General features: G+C 33.4%; 2 protein-coding genes across 6 annotated transcripts; both read left to right on the forward strand.

The window, feature by feature from the left end:
* Window positions 1–2,496: 2,496 nt before the first annotated feature.
* Window positions 2,497–7,492, forward strand: LOC109610062 (aminoacylase-1-like). 5 transcript variants are annotated; one of them, XM_025413467.1, is made up of 7 exons: window positions 2,552–2,690; window positions 3,717–3,929; window positions 4,048–4,170; window positions 4,758–4,927; window positions 5,007–5,513; window positions 6,064–6,354; window positions 6,737–7,492. In XM_025413467.1, the coding sequence occupies exons 4-7, from the start codon at window positions 4,904–4,906 to the stop codon at window positions 6,878–6,880; spliced, it is 966 nt and encodes a 321-aa protein (XP_025269252.1). In that variant the 5' UTR covers window positions 2,552–2,690; window positions 3,717–3,929; window positions 4,048–4,170; window positions 4,758–4,903; the 3' UTR covers window positions 6,881–7,492. The 5 variants fall into 5 exon arrangements, with proteins under 5 accessions (XP_025269250.1, XP_025269252.1, XP_025269248.1 ...); XM_025413465.1 differs by lacking the exon at window positions 4,048–4,170 and having other exon boundaries at window positions 2,497–2,641; window positions 3,743–3,929; XM_025413463.1 differs by lacking the exon at window positions 4,048–4,170 and having other exon boundaries at window positions 3,743–3,929.
* Window positions 7,493–13,456: 5,964 nt separating this feature from the next.
* LOC105254159 (aminoacylase-1) lies at window positions 13,457–18,557 on the forward strand. Its single transcript, XM_025413456.1, has 5 exons — window positions 13,457–13,729; window positions 15,442–15,611; window positions 15,691–16,197; window positions 16,749–17,039; window positions 17,845–18,557. The coding sequence occupies exons 1-5, from the start codon at window positions 13,636–13,638 to the stop codon at window positions 17,986–17,988; spliced, it is 1,206 nt and encodes a 401-aa protein (XP_025269241.1). The 5' UTR covers window positions 13,457–13,635; the 3' UTR covers window positions 17,989–18,557.
* The last annotated feature ends 163 nt before the right edge of the window (window positions 18,558–18,720 follow it).

Below are 18,720 nucleotides of genomic sequence, written 5' to 3' on the forward strand. Positions count from 1 at the left end.
ATCCAGAAAACACAAATAACATTTATATAATTTATATAATTATCAGTTGTAATTTAGTATAATTAATTAATCATAAATTAATATAATTCATTAATCATAAATTAATATAATTTAATAATAATTTTCCACTCAACGATATAACTGTTACATGTTATATAACAGTTATATAACACATTGAATTACAACTAACAATTATATAACCGTTATTTGCTGTTTGCTGGATATATTATATATATATATATATATATATATATATATATATATATATAGAGAGAGAGAGAGAGAGAGAGAGAAAGAGAGAGAGAGACATAGCAGTTATATTATATATATATATATATATATATATATATATATATATATATATATATATTATTATATTATATATTGTATTAATATTATATTATATTCTATTATATTCTATTATATTATATTGTATTAATATTATATTATATTATATTATATTAATATTATATTATATTATTATATTCAACTTTATATAAGATAGGCTGAGAACATAATTTTTTTATTTGCGATTCACTGTTACATGTATGTGCCTAGTTATAGCCATGTTACATTATTATCTATTACACTGTACGATAATTTAACCAACGTACTATCTCGATTATAATAAATGTATAACAAGTTCTTCGATATCAAACTCTACACGATATATATTATTATAACGTGTAAAGAGCTCATATTTAGGCATACGTGAAATTTAATAAATCGGAATACATTTTACGAATTTAACGCTGTTACTCGCTTCACCCTTGTTTTTCACACGATTTGAAATGTAACAATAAACCTTATCGAGACCGAATAATCGAGGAAGTGACATTGCACTAATTATAGTACAATGCAGTAGTTAACTAATAACAGGAGATATTTCATTGTGTTGTTATCATGTCAAGTTTCAGATAAACACTTATCTTATCGATTATTCAGAAGCAATTATTTATTGCCCCGCATTATCGATGTTAATTACACCAAGCAAATGAGCAAAGAGATTCGGTTTTATTATTAATAGTTTATTATTTTCAAGGAGAGAGAAGGAAAATTACAGATTGTCGCGTTTTCGGAATTTGAAACAGAAAATTATAAATTCGACTCTCTCAAATCCCAGTTATTTATACAATTTTGAAAGAAAGAGAAAAATTTGACATTTGAAAGAAAAATGTTTTTTGTATTTAAATTTTAAAAAATAAGGAAGACGAAAAAATTCTAGAAAAAGCTGTGAGGAAATCGCGTTTTCATTTAGTGAATTATTAATTATTGATTTTCTCGAGTTACATTTATTTGTATAATTTTGACATATAAAAAATGAGGAAATTAAATTAAATTTAATTTAATTAAAAAATAAAGATGAAAGAATCTTAAAAATATCGTAGAAAGCTACAAGGAAATTAGGAATTTAATTAAAGTTAAATTATTAATTTATTGCTGGCGGATATTGAGATTTCATTTGGTTTTTCAACATAAGGTCCATTCTACAAGTCATTAGTCATAAGCAAATTGATCCATCACAATCGATTATTTTTGAAATAATCAATTTGCAAACAACTAATTCATCTTAAAATGGCCTTAAGAGAGCAAAAATAAAATAAATAATCGCATTTTCGGAATTTGAAAGAGAAAATTATAAATTCGATTCTCTCGAATCTCAGTTATTTATACAATTTTGAAAGAAATTAACAGAAAAATTTGACATTTGAAAGAAAAATATTTTTTGTATTTAAATTTAAAAAATAAGAAAGATGAAAAAATCCTAGAAAAAGCTATGATGAAATCGCGTTTTCATTTAGTAAATTATTAATTATCGACTCTCTCGGGTCATATTTATTTGTATAATTTTGACATATAAAAAATGAGGAAATTAAGTTAAATTAAATTTAATTAAAAAATAAAGATGAAAGAATCTTAAAAATATTGCAGAAAGCTGCAAATTACGAATTTAATTAAAGTTAAATTATTTATTTATTGCTGGCGGATATTGAGATTTCATTTGGTTTTTCAAAATAAGATCCATTCTACAAGTCATGAATCGTAAGCAAATTGATCCATTACAATCGATTATTTTCGAAATAGTCAATTTGCGAGCAACTAACTGATCGTAAAATGGTCCTAAGAGAGCAAAAATGGTAAATAATCGCATTTTCGGAATTTGAGAGAGAAAATTCTAAAATTGTCTTGAGAATTCCGATTATTCATACAATTTCGACGTGTAAAAAAACGAGAAAAATCCTTCATGTTTAAAAGCTCGCATCAATCACCATACTTAATAAAAATAATAAAAACTGAAGACGAGAGAAAAATCCTAAGAAACTTCGCGGAAAAGCGTGAAGAAAACTGCGAGGGGCTCTCGTTTTTCAGACTCATGACGAACGTCACGGACGCGCGGGCGCCTGCTGCCAGGCCGCGCCATTCGATTCGAGCGCGCGACCGTGACGTCGGCGGCGGCCATTGGACGAGCCTCGACACCGCGGCGCCGCTCATTGGTCCGCGCCGCGCGACTCCGCTTCGGCTAACGGCGCGATGTCTTCGTCTTGTCTTCTGGTGTCTGACAGTCGGGATCCTAACAACGGTAGCGTCTGGACACGGTAGCGTCTGACAGCGGCCCGAGGATAACCACCCTGTCCACAAAGTCTGTACAAACAGATTTTGTCAATTTCTGCTACAAATTTTTGTCGACAGTATGATTGCAGATTGTATAAAAAATTTCTTATATCAAATAATGCTAACAGAATGTCAGCAGAAATGTTACAAAAGCTGCTGACATAATTTGTGATCAGAAACTGAACAGGATTTGTTAAAATTTAAAATTATCATAGCAGATTAGTGGCAGAAATTGAACAGGATCTGTGCGACGCAATTTGACAACAGATTGTCGGCAGAAGTTGAGCAGGATCTGCGCACACAATCTCTGATAGCAGATTGATAGCAGAAACGGAACAGGGTTTGCATGATTCGATAGTTCCTTCACTTACCGCTACGTGAGCTGTACTTACTCGTAATTGAATTTCTGTCAGAAGTATATATAACGTCGTAAATATGAGTAAAAGATTAAAAATATAGTAATTATTATTTTAATTTTTATCACTATAATTTCTGATATCTGATACAAGCAAGTGAGAGTCAGAATATTAAATTGATTAGAATCAATATGATAAATGGAAAATTATTCATGTACTGCCTATTTGAGGCATAAAGCAAGAATTTAATTCTAAATAAATTACATCTCAAGTTTTACAAGTTACATTTACTTTCATCATTTAATTTATTATTAATTTAATTAAATTGAATTGAAATTAGTCCTTCGTTATATGAGATATAACTACGATATAATACATTACATATATGTCATTTTCTAAGAAAATTCTAATTAACTTGCCGATAATATTGTTATTTATTGTTATTTATTGTTACTATAGCACCTGTAATAATCAATTTTGTTGCATTTATATAACATTAATAAAAGCGCAAATCTTGTGAAGTTTCTGCTGTCAATTTGCCATCAGGTTGCATCCGCAGATTCTGCTCGGTTTCTGCTGACAATCTAACATCAAATTGCACGCGCAGATCCTACTCGATTTCTGCTGTCAATCTGCTGTCAGTTTATGCTGACAGATTCTGCTAGCAGAACCCAAACTTAATGCGGACGCAGTTGATGCCAATCTGCTGCAATATTCTGTTTGAATCTGCTTGCATGCTGCCGACAGACTGCTAACATTTTGCTTACTGGCAGCCGTGGGTAGAGTACGCCGAGGCGGATCGAGAGCGAGAGAAAGAGACAGATACGAGAGAGAGAGATAGAGAGAAGGAGAGACGAGCCGGAACGATGTCGCCGTCACGGGTCGAGCTGGACGAAACAGCTGTGGAGAACTTTCGCGAGTACCTGCGGATACCGTCGGTACAGCCCAACATTAATTACGGTGAGTACAGCCTCGGGAAGTTCCCCGAGGAGTAGCTTTAAACTCCCCTGAAGGTGAGATAGCTGGAAAGAGAGAGACTAGGCTAGTCTCAAGGTCTAAAAGATATGTGTCTTTTTAGGTAGGAAGGAAGATAAAGGTAGACAGGCTACTTCGATCTCACTCAAGTCCAAATTAATGTTGGTGCAACCTGGCCTTAATCTTTAATAATGAAAAAAGTTGCTGGACTTCTTTTTTTTAACAGGTTCCTGGAAAAAGTCTCATTAGACCCCTTTAGGGATGATTGATCAAAATTGTGCTGAAAAATTGTGCTGCTTTATCAGAAAATTTATTGAGATTTCTAGTCATCATGAAGATATTTGGAAAATAGACACAAACACAAACATGAAGCGTGATGAAGTTGCTGTTGATGGGACTCAATTTCCGACATTGAGATTAACATTTTTTTTAGATGCTATTTTGCCACTAAATACTTCAAGATGTTCAAAAATATTCACATGATAAGAGAGAATTAAAGATAACAGCTTCTACCTGATAACGTTTTAGATCTCATGTTTACAATGCAAAGATTTTTAAATTAAAGATTGATTTAAATTAGAGAGTCTTAAAGTTTATGAGCCCACATGTTATTCAGAATATCCTAGATAAGACTCGTCAGTTATATTAGTTCAAACAAGAAGATTGTTCCAATAATTGCTTATATAAGATATTAATTCATCATCTAATTATTAACTAAAATTATTATCTAATTAATTATTGGAATATTCTTGTTGTTTGAATCTTGAAGATTCTAGAGGCTAAACATTCTACATTCTGTATCTTTCATTTCAGATGAATGCGTGGCATTTTTAAAGAGACAAGCGCAGTCGCTCGACTTGCCAGTTAAGGTCTATCACATACATCCCGATAAACCGATCGTGGTTCTCACATGGGTAGGAACAGAACCGGCAAAGCCGGCTATCCTCTTGAACAGCCACATGGACGTTGTGCCCGTCTTCGAGGTAAATGGCATTTATTGGCATTTAAATTTCACGTTAAGGAGACTAGAATATCGTGATTCACCTCTCGTGATTGATGCAGGACAAATGGACCTATCTACCGTTCAGCGCTCACATGGACGAGCAGGGTAATATCTACGCTCGCGGTAGCCAGGACATGAAATGCGTCGGGATACAATACTTGGAAGCGATTCGCAGACTCAAGCTGAATGGACAACACTATCAACGCACCATTCACATCTCTTTCGTGCCGGATGAGGAGATTGGCAGTGTTTTCGGGATGAAGGATTTCGTGCACACCGCGAATTTTAAAGCTCTGAACATCGGTTTTTCGCTGGACGAGGGTTCGCCCCGTCCAGAGGAGTATTTTAACATATTCTACGGAGAGAGAAACACCTGGCAAGTGACTGTAAATTGCGCCGGCACTACCGGTCACGGCTCGATTATGCTGAACAATACGGCTGGGGAGAAATTGAGAGTCGTAATCAACCGTTTCATGGAGTTCAGAGAAGCCGAGAAAGCGAAGCTGGAAACTCCTCTTGATATCAAACTTGGCGAAGTGACGTCTGTCAATCTTACAAAGATTTCGGTAGGTATTTACCGCCTGTCCATGCATTTTTCCCACCCAACGGATGCAAGAGCATCGATTTGTTATTTTCGAGAATGAAATCATAAGTTATGCATTGAGTCATTTTCTTCATTTTTGTCCATTTAATTTTCTACTAAATTCACGTGTGTGTAAAAGAATATAATTACATATGAAAAGAACAGAATTTCCACGAAGAATGAAGAAAATAGATTATTTTCTCAAATAAATGAATTAGCTTTAATTTTCAAGCTGTTACATGATAGTTGTTTATTTTACTATTTTACATGTCTATTCTATTGGGATTCATATTCTACAGTGAGTATTTTAATATGTTCACCTAATTATATATCCAATTATTTGCGTTCAACGATGATGATGATATGCGTATCATATTGTATTTTCTTGCTTTACATTTTCCCTTACTTTACACAATTAGCTTGGAATTTTATTCTCTGGCAATTTGCAGTTTTATTGAATTCTATATTCTCTTTTCTATCCAGTCTTCTATTCAACATTTCCTAAATTTAATCTGTTAAATATGTCTTTGCAGGGTGGCGTGCAAAATAATGTTATACCCGCTGAGATCAAGGCTACATTCGATATTCGTATAACGCCCAGTGTCGATCACGAAGAACTCGAGGCTACCATAAAACGTTGGTGCGAGGAAGCCGGTCCAGATGTAACTTATTCCTTCGACGCGAAAGATCCGAAAATCGAAAATACTAAGCTTGACGATTCTAATCCTTTCTGGATCGCTTTTAAAAAAACTTGCGACGAAATAGGTTTTGAGTTAAAAATTGCCATCTGTCCAGGAGCTACAGATAACCGTTATATTCGTCAGGTGAACTTGAATTGCTCTTTTCATATTAAAATTTGATGTTTTAAGTAGAAAAGATCAAATATGTATTGTCTTTATGACTTTAAAACTGTAGCTTTAAGATTTTAAGATTTTAATAGTTGAATTGTTATAAAAATTTTGCATTCATTTTTATAAATTTTTATTTTCAACTTTTTTATAAATCTTTATTTTAAATTTATACACTTTTGTTTCTAAAGATGATTATTTATTTGAATAATAAATCATGCGCAGTCCAAATGTCAAATTGAGAATATAAGCAATCATAATAAATTAAGTATTATAGTATTGTAATTTTTGCTTCATCGTATTAATTTATCTTTATTTTGTAAAATAAAATAATTTTAAATATATTTTTATTTTTCAGGTGGGAATTCCTGCTATCGGCTTTTCTCCAATGAACAAGACAAAAATACTTCTTCACGATCACAATGAATATTTAAATAAAGACATATTTTTGAAGGGAGTAGAAATATATACGAAAATAATACCGGCTGTTGCAAATGCCTAAGCACAACAGTAATATATACAACAGGCAGTATATTATACTATAAAAGTCTAAAAGGTGCCATAATTAGATATTTGGAGTTAGTGGCAATACAATAGTAGCTTTACAATTTTGCCAATAATAGTAGTTTGAGTCTTCTTTTTGAGCTTGCAAATTATATGTGCAATAATATACCAAGTCAATATATATCTATATTGCATTTATATATATTAATGTTACGCAATTTCAAAAGTTTACGACTGTTAGATATATTTATCTCGAAAAGCTGTATCCTCGAGCAATAAATATAAGGAAACAATGATGAAGAATAACGTGCCAATGTTGATGAAGAAACAAATACGAAAAATGATTCAAGTTTAATAACGACAGGACACAAGAGATATCAAGATTGACTGATGTATAAAAATGAATGGAAGAAAACGTAAACAACGATATCATGAATCTAGAAAATTGGAGTCGGATTCATCATAACCAAATGAAGATTAAACAGTTTCTATTTATTATCTCTATGGATTCATCGAAAATGGAGTACAAAAATAACAGTGCTGTAAATATAGTTCCACTGGGACCAAAGTAATACGCGCATATTGCTCAATATAGAGAATTTTCTTGAAATAAGCAAAGCTATAAAGTATATATATGAATGTTATTTTAGAATAAATATTTTTATACGCTTGAATATAAGTATTTATGTACATAAATATATAAATATATATATACATATATTTATATATATATATTTATATATTTTTATGAGGGACTGAAGCAACGAGGAGAGCAAAAATATTAATATATACCCATCGAAGTAATCGAGCAGCTGAATAGAGATAAAATCAACAATGTATTATAATATTTATTTTAAGAAAGTATTACAGTGGGCCATGTAATAATCAGTGGTAAGGAATATTATTGGGAAATAAAAAATTTCGAGAGACACACACATATTCAAAGAGCTAATTCTCGATTAAAGAAAGAAAGAGAGAGTGAGAGAAATCGTCTATCGATCTCGGAGGTAAGAGACCTGGAGCGAAGGGACGACGAATTTGCCGGAGCTGGAAGAAAATAAAACCGGATATCGTAAACATTTGCAACTCGACTTGATTATAAACAGCGAGAAGTGATTGCTCTCGAACTTGAAACTATTATATATATAGTCTTCTAGAGTTTCAATGTCGACCCAGTGTAATTAAAATTATACCCCAGGTAACAGAGTGACGTCAAATGATATCTTAATAACGTTTTAATGACGTCATTGTACGTCATTAAGACGTCTGAAGTCGTCATCTTGCTACCTGGGACGTATCCAGAAAACACAAATAACATTTATATAATTTATATAATTGTCAGTTGTAATTTAATATAATTAATTAATCATAAATTAATATAATTTAATAATAATTTCCCACTCAACGATATAACAGTTACATGTTATATAACAGTTACATAATACATTGAATTACAACTAACAATTATATAACCGTTATTTGCTGTTTGCTGGATATATTGTACTTTATATGTGTAATTAAAATTATTATATATATATATATATATATATATATATACAGAGTGTCCCAGACCACCCGTCTCACCCGATTTTTTCGTAAACGCGACATTTTAAAGAAAAATGTTTCAGACAAAAGATTTGTGACTTCGAGGGGGACATAAGATGGTGTCATTGGTTTGACCTTGGATAGTTGTTTGAAGGTCACATAAAGATTACCTTCAATTTCTTAAATGGAACCCCCTATTTTTCATTGCATATTCTTGTAGCTTATCTCGAGAGCTTTCCAAAACACTATAATTAAGTACCTTTTTATTAAGTAGTTTTTGAGTTATAAGGCTTGAAATAATTTCTTAATTTTACATAAACCATAAAATATCTAGTAAACCATTCATTTTTCGATTATCTTACCTTCATATTTTTATGTACAAAATAATGAGAGGAATCAATTGGTGTAAAGAAAACATACAGTTGTTTTTAAGAAAAAATATGGAATTGTTAATTGCAAATTACATATTTTTTCTTAGAAACAACTATGTGTTTTCTTTACACCAATTGATTCCTCTCATTATTTTGTACATAAAAATATGAAGGTAAGATAATCGAAAAATGAATGGTTTACTAGATATTTTATGGTTTATGTAAAATTAAGAAATTATTTCAAGCCTTATAACTCAAAAAGGTACTTAAGAAAAAAGTACTTAATTATAGTGTTTTGGAAAGCTCTCGAGGTAAGCTATAAGAATATGCATTGAAAAATGGGGGTTTCCATTTAAGAAATTAAAGATGACCTTCACGTGATCTTCAAACGACTATCCAAGGTCAAACCAATGACACCATCTTATGTCCCCCTCGAAGTCACAAAACTTTTGTCTGAAACATTTTTCTTTAAAATGTCGCGTTTACGAAAAAATCGGGTGAGACGGGTGGTCTGGGACACCCTGTATATATATCTACATACACACATAGGTATACATACATACATATACACATACACACACGTACATACTATGTATTATATATTATATACATATACACACACGTACATACTATGTCTACGTGTGTATGCATGTATGTGTATATCATGTGTGAAAAAAGAGTTTCGGATTTTGACGAGGCGTGATGATTAATAGCTGTACATTATTATGTTATTACTTGTTAAAGGCGAGGAGAGAAGCCGAGTTTTGCATTTCTTTAATTCGTAAGTCGATCTTTCTCCGTTTGTATGATTTTAATTCATGTATTGTTTATTGTATTTTCTGTCGCGGGCTCTTGAGAGAGGACGAACGATGGCGAATATTCAAAGGGAAAACAACGATGAATAGAAAAACGATCTCTAACTTGTCGTTAGAGATACTCCTTGCTATATATTTCAGATTTTTCGATGCACTGTAACAATTGTCATAGGTATTTCAACTTCTGCGGAGCAACAGAACGCGCGTCGCTCGCGAAATTAATTATAGTACAACATTAGAGGCGGTACAATCTTAGAGAGACTCTCGTAAAAAAAAAATTATAGCTATGCTATAGGTGCTCGAGACACCTCGCTCGTCAAAAACGACTAATTAGGATCGATTCGAAGAGAAGAACAACTTATATTTAGCGAACGTCTCGACAGAGAGAATTGGCAGAGAACATTATAAATATATATCTTAATTTATTCAACGAATCGCGTTAATTTTACTCTTTTTCAACGTCTCCAAATTTTTTTCATTTTCACGGTCCTCTTTGGTCGGGAACACGTAACCGCGGCTACGAAATCCACGTTCCGCTGGAAAGCTTGGAAGAATTTTCATTCGAAATCTTACGAAACACGGTCGATTAATAAATTTATTAATAAATTCATATAAAATATAAATTTAACGATTTAAAATTATAATTTTAAATTAATAAATTTATTTAGATATAAATTTAATAATTTAAAAGCATAATTTTATAATTTAAAATTATAATTACTAATATAATTTAAAAAATATAATTTATATAAATATGTAAAAGGAAGAAGAAAAAAATCTGACGTTCGACCGAATGGATCGCTGGTCCGTTTTACGTGATTTGCGATCGAGATTCCACCTGAACTTGTATAACGAAAAAAAAAAACGTATAAAACGCGTGGAATTTTTCCGAAACGTGTATAACAAAAGAAGAAACAATCGACTTCAATCATCGGTTCTTAAGCAAATATCAAAGTTATTAAAGATCTGTGATTAGAAAGTTAGCGGGGGGTTGGGGGGGTTCGGGGGCATAAATTAAGATATAATATGTATTTATGTATTCTCTGCAAAAGTATTACAACGGAATTCTTCTGGGCGCATATATATACGTAACGTTCTCTTGGGGTCGAGAGCGTGATGAAAATTAGACGAGTGGAGGGGGAGAGAGAGCCCTCTTTATATTGCGTTCGGCTGCGATTTCAAAATGTAAATCAGACATATTTTTGGCATTTGGTGTTTACTTTGTACTTTAGCCGATAGTTTGTAATAATAAAAGAAAAAAGAAACGTGTGTGTACTAATATAAGTTATAAATTGCTACGGGTGGCGTAAACATCGGATACCGAGAGAGAGAGAGAGGGTGAGACAGAGAATGATAGAGTGTACAGCTCATGTTCGCCATCCGAGTATACATTGAGAATATGTAAATATTTTTGTAACATAATTTTAAGTATATATATATATATATATATATTAAAATCCGTCGCATATATATACATATATATATATATATATATATATATATATATATATATATACATATATATTTTAATCTTTCTCTATCCTCTTGAACCTTTCGTGGAATTCGAAAGATACAAGGATATTGTTTTGCAGCTAAATCCGTAAATGTATTGTCCATTGTACAATTCTCCTACATATATAGCTCTAATACTAATATATCTGTATAATGACATTCTGATGAAGAGGGGCAGGCAAAAAAAAAAACAAGCGACTTTATTATTAAAAGTAGGTAGAGCTTTATATCTGATAGATATAAAGCAACTTGTTAGAGATAATCGTTTCAATGTTGTAAATAAGAGAAATACACGCTGAAGAGAGAGAGAGAGAGAGAGAGAGAGAGAGAGAGGGAGGGAGAGAGAGAGAAACATAGCAGTTATATTATATATATATTATTATATTATATATTATATTAATATTATATATTATTATATTCAGCTTTATATAAGATAGGCTGTGAACATAATTTTTTTACTTGCGATTCACTGTTACATGTATGTGCCTAGCTATAGCCATGTTACATTATTATCTATTACACTGTACGATAATTTAATCAACGTACTATCGATTATAATAAATGTATAATAAGTTCTTCGATATCAAACTTTACACGATATATATTATTATAACGTGTAAAGAACTCATATTTAGGCGTACGTGAAATTTAATAAATCGGAATACATTTTACGAATTTAACGCTGTTACTCGCTTCACCCTTGTTTTTCACACGTATCTGAAATGTAACAATAAAGCTTATCGAGACCGAATAATCGTGGACAAAAGTGACATTGCACTAAATGTTAATAACAGGAGTTATTTCATTGCGTTAATAACAGGAGTTATTTCATTGCGTTGTTATCAAGTTTAAGATAAACACTTATCTTCTCGGTTCTTCAGAAGCAATTATTTATTGCCCCGCATTATCGATGTTAATTACACCGAGCAAATGAACAAAGAGATTCGGTTTTATTGTTAATAGTTTATTATTTTCAAGGAGAGAAAAGGAAAATTATAGATTGTCGCGTTTTCGGAATTTGAGACAGGAAATTATAAATTCGACTCTCTCGAATCCCAGTTATTTATACAATTTTGAAAGAAAGAGAAAAATTTGACATTTGAAAGAAAAATGTTTTTTGTATTTAAATTTTAAAAAATAAAGAAAACGAAAAAATCCTAGAAAAAGCTGTGAGGAAATCGCGTTTTCATTTAGTAAATTGTTAATTATCGACTCTCTCGAGTCACATTTATATGTATAATTTTGACATACAAAAAATGAGGAAATTAAATTAAATTTAATTTAATTAAAAAATAAAGATGAAAAAATCTTAAAAATATCGCAGAAAGCTGCAAGGAAATTACGAATTTAATTAAAGTTAAATTATTAATTTCTGGTATAGTTAGATATTCAGATTTCATTTGTTTTATATAATTTTTTCCCAGTTATTTATATAATTTTGAAGGAAAGAGAAAAATTTGAGATTTGAAAAAAAAATGTTTTTTGTATTTAAATTTAGAAAATAAGAAATATGAAAAAATCCTAGAAAAAGCTGTGAGGAAATCGCGTTTTCATTTAGTAAATTATTAATTATCGACTTTCTCGAGTCATATTTATTTGTATAATTTTGACATATAAAAAATGAGGAAATTAAGTTAAATTAAATTTAATTAAAAAATAAATATGAAAGAATCTTAAAAATATCGCAGAAAGCTGCAAGGAAATTACGAATTTAATTAAACTTAAATTATTAATTTATTGCAGGCGGATATTGAGATTTCATTTGGTTTTTCAAAATAAGGTCCATTCTACAAGTCATTCCACTAGTCGTAAGCAAATTGATCCATTACAATCGATTATTTTCGAAATAATCAATTTGCGAGCAAATAACTCATCGTACAATAACCCTAAGAGAACAAAAATGGTAAATAATCGCATTTTCGGAATTTGAGAGAGAAAATTCTAAAATTGTCTCGAGAATTCCGATTATTCATACAATTTTGACGTATAAAAAACGAGAAAAATCCTTCATGTTTAAAAGCAAGACGCTCGCATCAATCCTCACTTAATAAAAATATTAAAAACTAAAGACGAGAGAAAAATCCTGAGTTCCTAAGAAACATCGCAGAAAAGCGTGAAGGAAGCTGCGAGGGGCTCGCGTTTGCAGACTCACGACGGACGTGACGGACGCGCGGCGCGTGGGCGCCTGTTGCCAGGCCGCGCCATTCGATTCGAGCGCGCGGCCGTGACGTCAGCGCCGGCGGCGGCGGCGATTGGGCGAGCCGCGGCGCCGCGGCGCCGCTCATTGGCCCGCGCCGCGCGACTCCGCTCCGGCTCACGGCGCGGCGTCTTGTCTTCTGCTGTCTGACAGTCGGGATCCTGACAGCGGTAGCGTTCGGACGCTGTAGCGCCTGACAGCGGCCCGAGGATAACCAGCCGCGGCTAGAGCACGCCGAGGCGGATCGAGAGCGAGAGAAAGAGACAGATACAAGAGAGAGAGAGAGAGAGAGAAGGTGAGAGGAGTCGGAACGATGTCGCCGTCACGGGTCGAGCTGGATGAAACAGCTGTGGAGAACTTTCGCGAGTACCTGCGGATACCGTCGGTGCAGCCCAACATTAATTACGGTGAGTACAGCCTCGGGAAGTTCCCCGAGAAGTAGCTTTAAACTCCCCTGAAGATGAGATAGCTGGAAAGAAAGAGAGTGAGAGAGAGAGAGAGAGCGTCCGGGACGGAAAATCGTGATGAAAAAGTGGGAGAAAGCGCACACGTTACATACCGGGTGAGAAAAAAAGGCGATGAAGGGGTTGACGGGGGGAACCCACGCCGGTCGCGCGAACGGGGTCGCCCAGGACTTTTCTCGCTCGACGACCTCCTCCTTGGATCGCGTTAAATCGCTCGTTTCGCCGATGACGCCCCCTCTCCCCCCTCCCCCCCTGGTCGGGGACGCGACGCGACGAGCGCGTGGAGATAGCGTCGGTGACGCTATCCAGCCATTGCCAGGCCCCACCCTGCGCGCGCGAGACGACGTTGTCGCTATTTTTATTCCTCCTCCCGAGCCCTCGCCGGGATCCCCCCCGTCCCCCCCGGAGACGATCCTGGACGGTCCGTCCAGGATATCCCAGGACTGCTCCCCTCCCCCCCTCGATTAAGAGCGTGACCCAGATCGAGGAACGCTCACCTCTCCCGGGAGATGCGTACGTCCTCGTCCTCGTCGAGCTCGTAGATCGTTCGGGTTCGAACGTTCATCTAGCAAATTGGTTACGTAATTCGGGCTACCGGGATCCCGTCTCGTGCTCGGGGCCTATGATTTACGAGTCCTTGGAAAATTTGCCCCCCCGGTTCCCTGACAAGAGACGTGCAGTTATAATTGATCTATCGTCTCCGTCTATCTCTGATAAAATAGATAAGAGGCCGCAATTGGCAATCAAGCCTAATTCCGTTCACTTGCTGCAACCATCTAGCCCCTCGGATGATTGCCGGGTAGGTATCGGAGGAATTAGTCGTCGCGATATGTAGGTTATTGTCACGCTGGTACCACGTTATTTAGGATCCCGGTTATAGTAATATTAGTCCAGGCTAGTCTCAAGGTCTAGAAGACTCAAAGATATATGTCTGTCTTTTTAGGTAAGAAGGAAGACAAAGATGTAGACAGGCTACTTCGATCTCACTCAAGTCCAAATTAATGTTAGTGCAACCTGACCTTAATTTTTAATAATGAAAAAAGTTGCTGGACTTCTTTTTTTTAACAGGTTCCTGGAAAAAGTCTCATTAGACTCCTTTAGGGATGATTGATCAAAACTGTGCTGAAAAATTGTGCTGCTTTATTAAAAAATTTATTGAGCTTTCTAGTCATCATGAAGATATTTGGAAAATAGACACAAACACAAACATGAAGCGTGATGAAGCTGCTGTTGATGGGACTCAATTTCCGACATTGAGATTAACATTTTTTTTAGATGCTATTTTGCCACTAAATACTTCAAGATGTTCAAAAATTTTCACATGATAAGAGAGAATTAAAGATAACAGCTTCTACCTGTTAACGTTTTAGATCTCATGTTTACAATGCAAAGATTTTTAAATTAAAGATTGATTTAAATTAGAGAGTCTTAAAGTTTATGAGCCCACATGTTATTTAGAATATCCTAGATAAGACTCATCAGTTATATTAGTTCAAACAAGAAGATTGTTCCAATAATTGCTTATATAAGATATTAATTTATCATCTAATTATTAACTAAAATTATTATCTAATTAATTATTGGAATATTCTTGTTGTTTGAATCTTGAAGATTCTAGAGGCTAAACATTCTACATTCTGTATCTTTCATTTCAGATGAATGCGTGGCATTTTTAAAGAGACAAGCGCAGTCGCTCGACTTGCCAGTTAAGGTCTATCACATACATCCCGATAAACCGATCGTGGTTCTCACATGGGTAGGAACAGAGCCGGCAAAACCGGCTATCCTCTTGAACAGCCACATGGACGTTGTGCCAGTCTTCGAGGTAAGTGGCATTTATTGGCATTTAAATTTCACGTTAACGAGACTAGAATATCGTGATTCACCTCTCGTGATTGATGCAGGACAAATGGACCTATCCACCGTTCAGCGCTCACATGGACGAGCAGGGTAATATCTACGCTCGCGGTAGCCAGGACATGAAATGCGTCGGGATACAATACTTGGAAGCGATTCGCAGACTCAAGCTGAATGGACAACGCTATCAACGCACTATTCACATCTCTTTCGTGCCGGATGAGGAGATTGGCGGTGTTCTCGGGATGAAGGATTTCGTGCACACTGCGGATTTTAAAGCTCTGAACATCGGTTTTTCCCTGGACGAGGGTTTGGCCTGTCCGGAGGAGTATTTTGCCATGTTCTATGGAGAGAGATCCATCTGGCAAGTGACTGTAAATTGTGCCGGCACTACTGGTCACGGCTCGGTTATGTTGAACAATACGGCTGGGGAGAAATTGAGAGTCGTAATCAACCGTTTCATGGAGTTCAGAGAAGCCGAGAAAGCGAAGCTGGAAACTCCCCTTGATATCAAACTTGGCGAAGTAACGTCTGTCAATCTTACAAAGATTTCGGTAGGTATTTACCGCCTGTGTATGCATTTTTACCACCCAACGGATGCAAGAGCATCGATTCGTTATTTTTGAGAATGAAATCATAAGTTATGCATTGAGTCATTTCATTCATTTTTGTCCATTTAATTTTCTACTAAATTCACGTGTATGTAAAAGAATATAATTACATATCAAAAGAATAGAATTTACATGAAGAATGAAGAAAAAAGATTATTCTCTCAAATAAATGAATTAGCTTTAGTTTTCAAGCTGTTACATGATAGTTGTTTATTTTACTATTTTACATGTCTATTCCATTGGGATTCATATTCTACAGTGAGTATTTTAATATGTTCACCTAATAATATATCCAATTATTTGCGTTCAATGATGATGATGATATGCGTATCATATTGTATTTTGTTGCTTTACATTTTCCCTTACTTTACACAATTAGCTTGGAATTTTATTCTCTGCCAATTTGCAGTTTTATTGAATTCTACATTCTCTTTCTTATCCAGTCTTTCTATTCAACATTTCCTAAATTTAATCTGTTAAATATGTCTTTGCAGGGTGGCGTGCAAAATAATGTTATACCCGCCGAGCTCAAGGCTACATTCGATATTCGTATAACGCCCAGTGTCGATCACGAAGAACTCGAGGCTACCATAAAACGTTGGTGCGAGGAAGCCGGTCCAGATGTAACTTACTCCTTCGACGCGAAAGATCCGAAAATCGAAAATACGAAGCTTGACGATTCTAATCCTTTCTGGATCGCTTTTAAAAAATCCTGCGACGAAATAGGTGTTGAGTTGAAAATTGCCATCTTTCCAGGAGGCACAGATAGCCGTTATATTCGTCAGGTGAGCTTGAATTGCTCTCTTCATATTAAAATTTGATGTTTTATTTTTAAGTAGAAAAGATCAAATATGTATTGTCTTTATGACTTTAAAACTGTAGCTTTAAGATTTTAAGATTTTAATAGTTGAATTGTTATAAAAATTTTGCATTTATTTTTATAAATTTTTATTTCCAACATTTTTATAAATCTTTATTTTAAATTTATATTTGTGTGGTGAGCATATTGAATTGCTCTCTTTATATTAAAATTTGATGTTTTATTTTTAAGTAGAAAAGACTACATAAGTATTGTCTTTATGACTTTAAAACTGTAGCTTTAAGATTTTAATAGTTGAATTGTTATAAAAATTTTGCATTTATTTTTATAAATTTTTATTTTCAACATATTTATAAATCTTTATTTTAAATTTATATTCGTGAAGTGAGCATATTGAATTGCTCTCTTTATATTAAAATTTGATGTTTTATTTTTAAGTAGAAAAGACTACATAAGTATTGTCTTTATGACTTTAAAATTGTAGCTTTAAGATTTTAAGATTTTAATAGTTGAATTGTTATAAAAATTTTGCATTCATTTTTATAAATTTTTATTTTCAACGTTTTTATAAATCTTTAAATTTATACACTTTTGTTTCTAAAGATGATTATTTATTTGAATAATAAATCATGCGTAGTCCAAATGTCAAATTGAGAATATAAGCAATCATTATAAATTAAGCATTATAGTATTGTAATTTTTGCTTCATCGTATTAATTTATCATTATTTTATAAAATAAAATAATTTTAAATATATTTTTATTTTTCAGGTGGGAATTCCTGCTATCTGCTTTTCTCCAATGAACAAGACAAAAATACTTCTTCACAATCACAATGAATATTTAAACAAAGACATATTTCTGAAGGGAGTAGAAATATATACGAAAATAATACCGGCTGTTGCAAATGCCTAAACACAACAGTAATATATACAACAAGCAGTATATTATACTATAAAAGTCTAAAAGGTGCCATAATTAGATATTTAGAGTTAGTGGGAATACAATAGTGGCTCTACAATTTTGCCAATAATAGTAGTTTGAGTCTTCTTCTTAAGCTTGCAAATTATATGTGCAATACTATACCAAGTCAATATATATCTATATATATTGCATTTATATATATTAATGTTACGCAATTTCGAAAGTTTACGACTGTTGGATATATTTATCTCGAAAAGCTATATCCTCGAGCAATAAATATAAGGAAACAATGATGAAGAATAACGTGCCAATGTTCATGAAGAAACAAATACGAAAAATGATTCAAGTCTAATAACGACAGGACACAAGAGATATCAAGATTGACTGATGTATAAAAATGAATGGAAGAAAATGTAAATAACGATATCAAGAATCTAGAAAATTGGAGTCGGATTCAGCATAATCCAATGAAGATTAAACAGTTTCTATTTATTATCTCTATGGATTCATCGAAAATGGAGTACAAAAACAACAGTGCTGTAAATATAGTTCTACTGGGACCAAAGTAATACGCGCATATTGCTCAATATAGAGAATTTTCTTGAAATAAGCAAAGCTATAAAGTACATATATGAATGTTATTTTAGAATAAATATTTTTATAAGCTTGAATATAAGTATATATGTACATAAATATATAAATATATATATATATATATATATA

Source organism: Camponotus floridanus, unplaced genomic scaffold (genome assembly GCF_003227725.1).
Source record: "Camponotus floridanus strain SB8 unplaced genomic scaffold, Cflo_v7.5 scaffold67, whole genome shotgun sequence".
NCBI lineage: Eukaryota > Metazoa > Arthropoda > Insecta > Hymenoptera > Formicidae > Camponotus > Camponotus floridanus.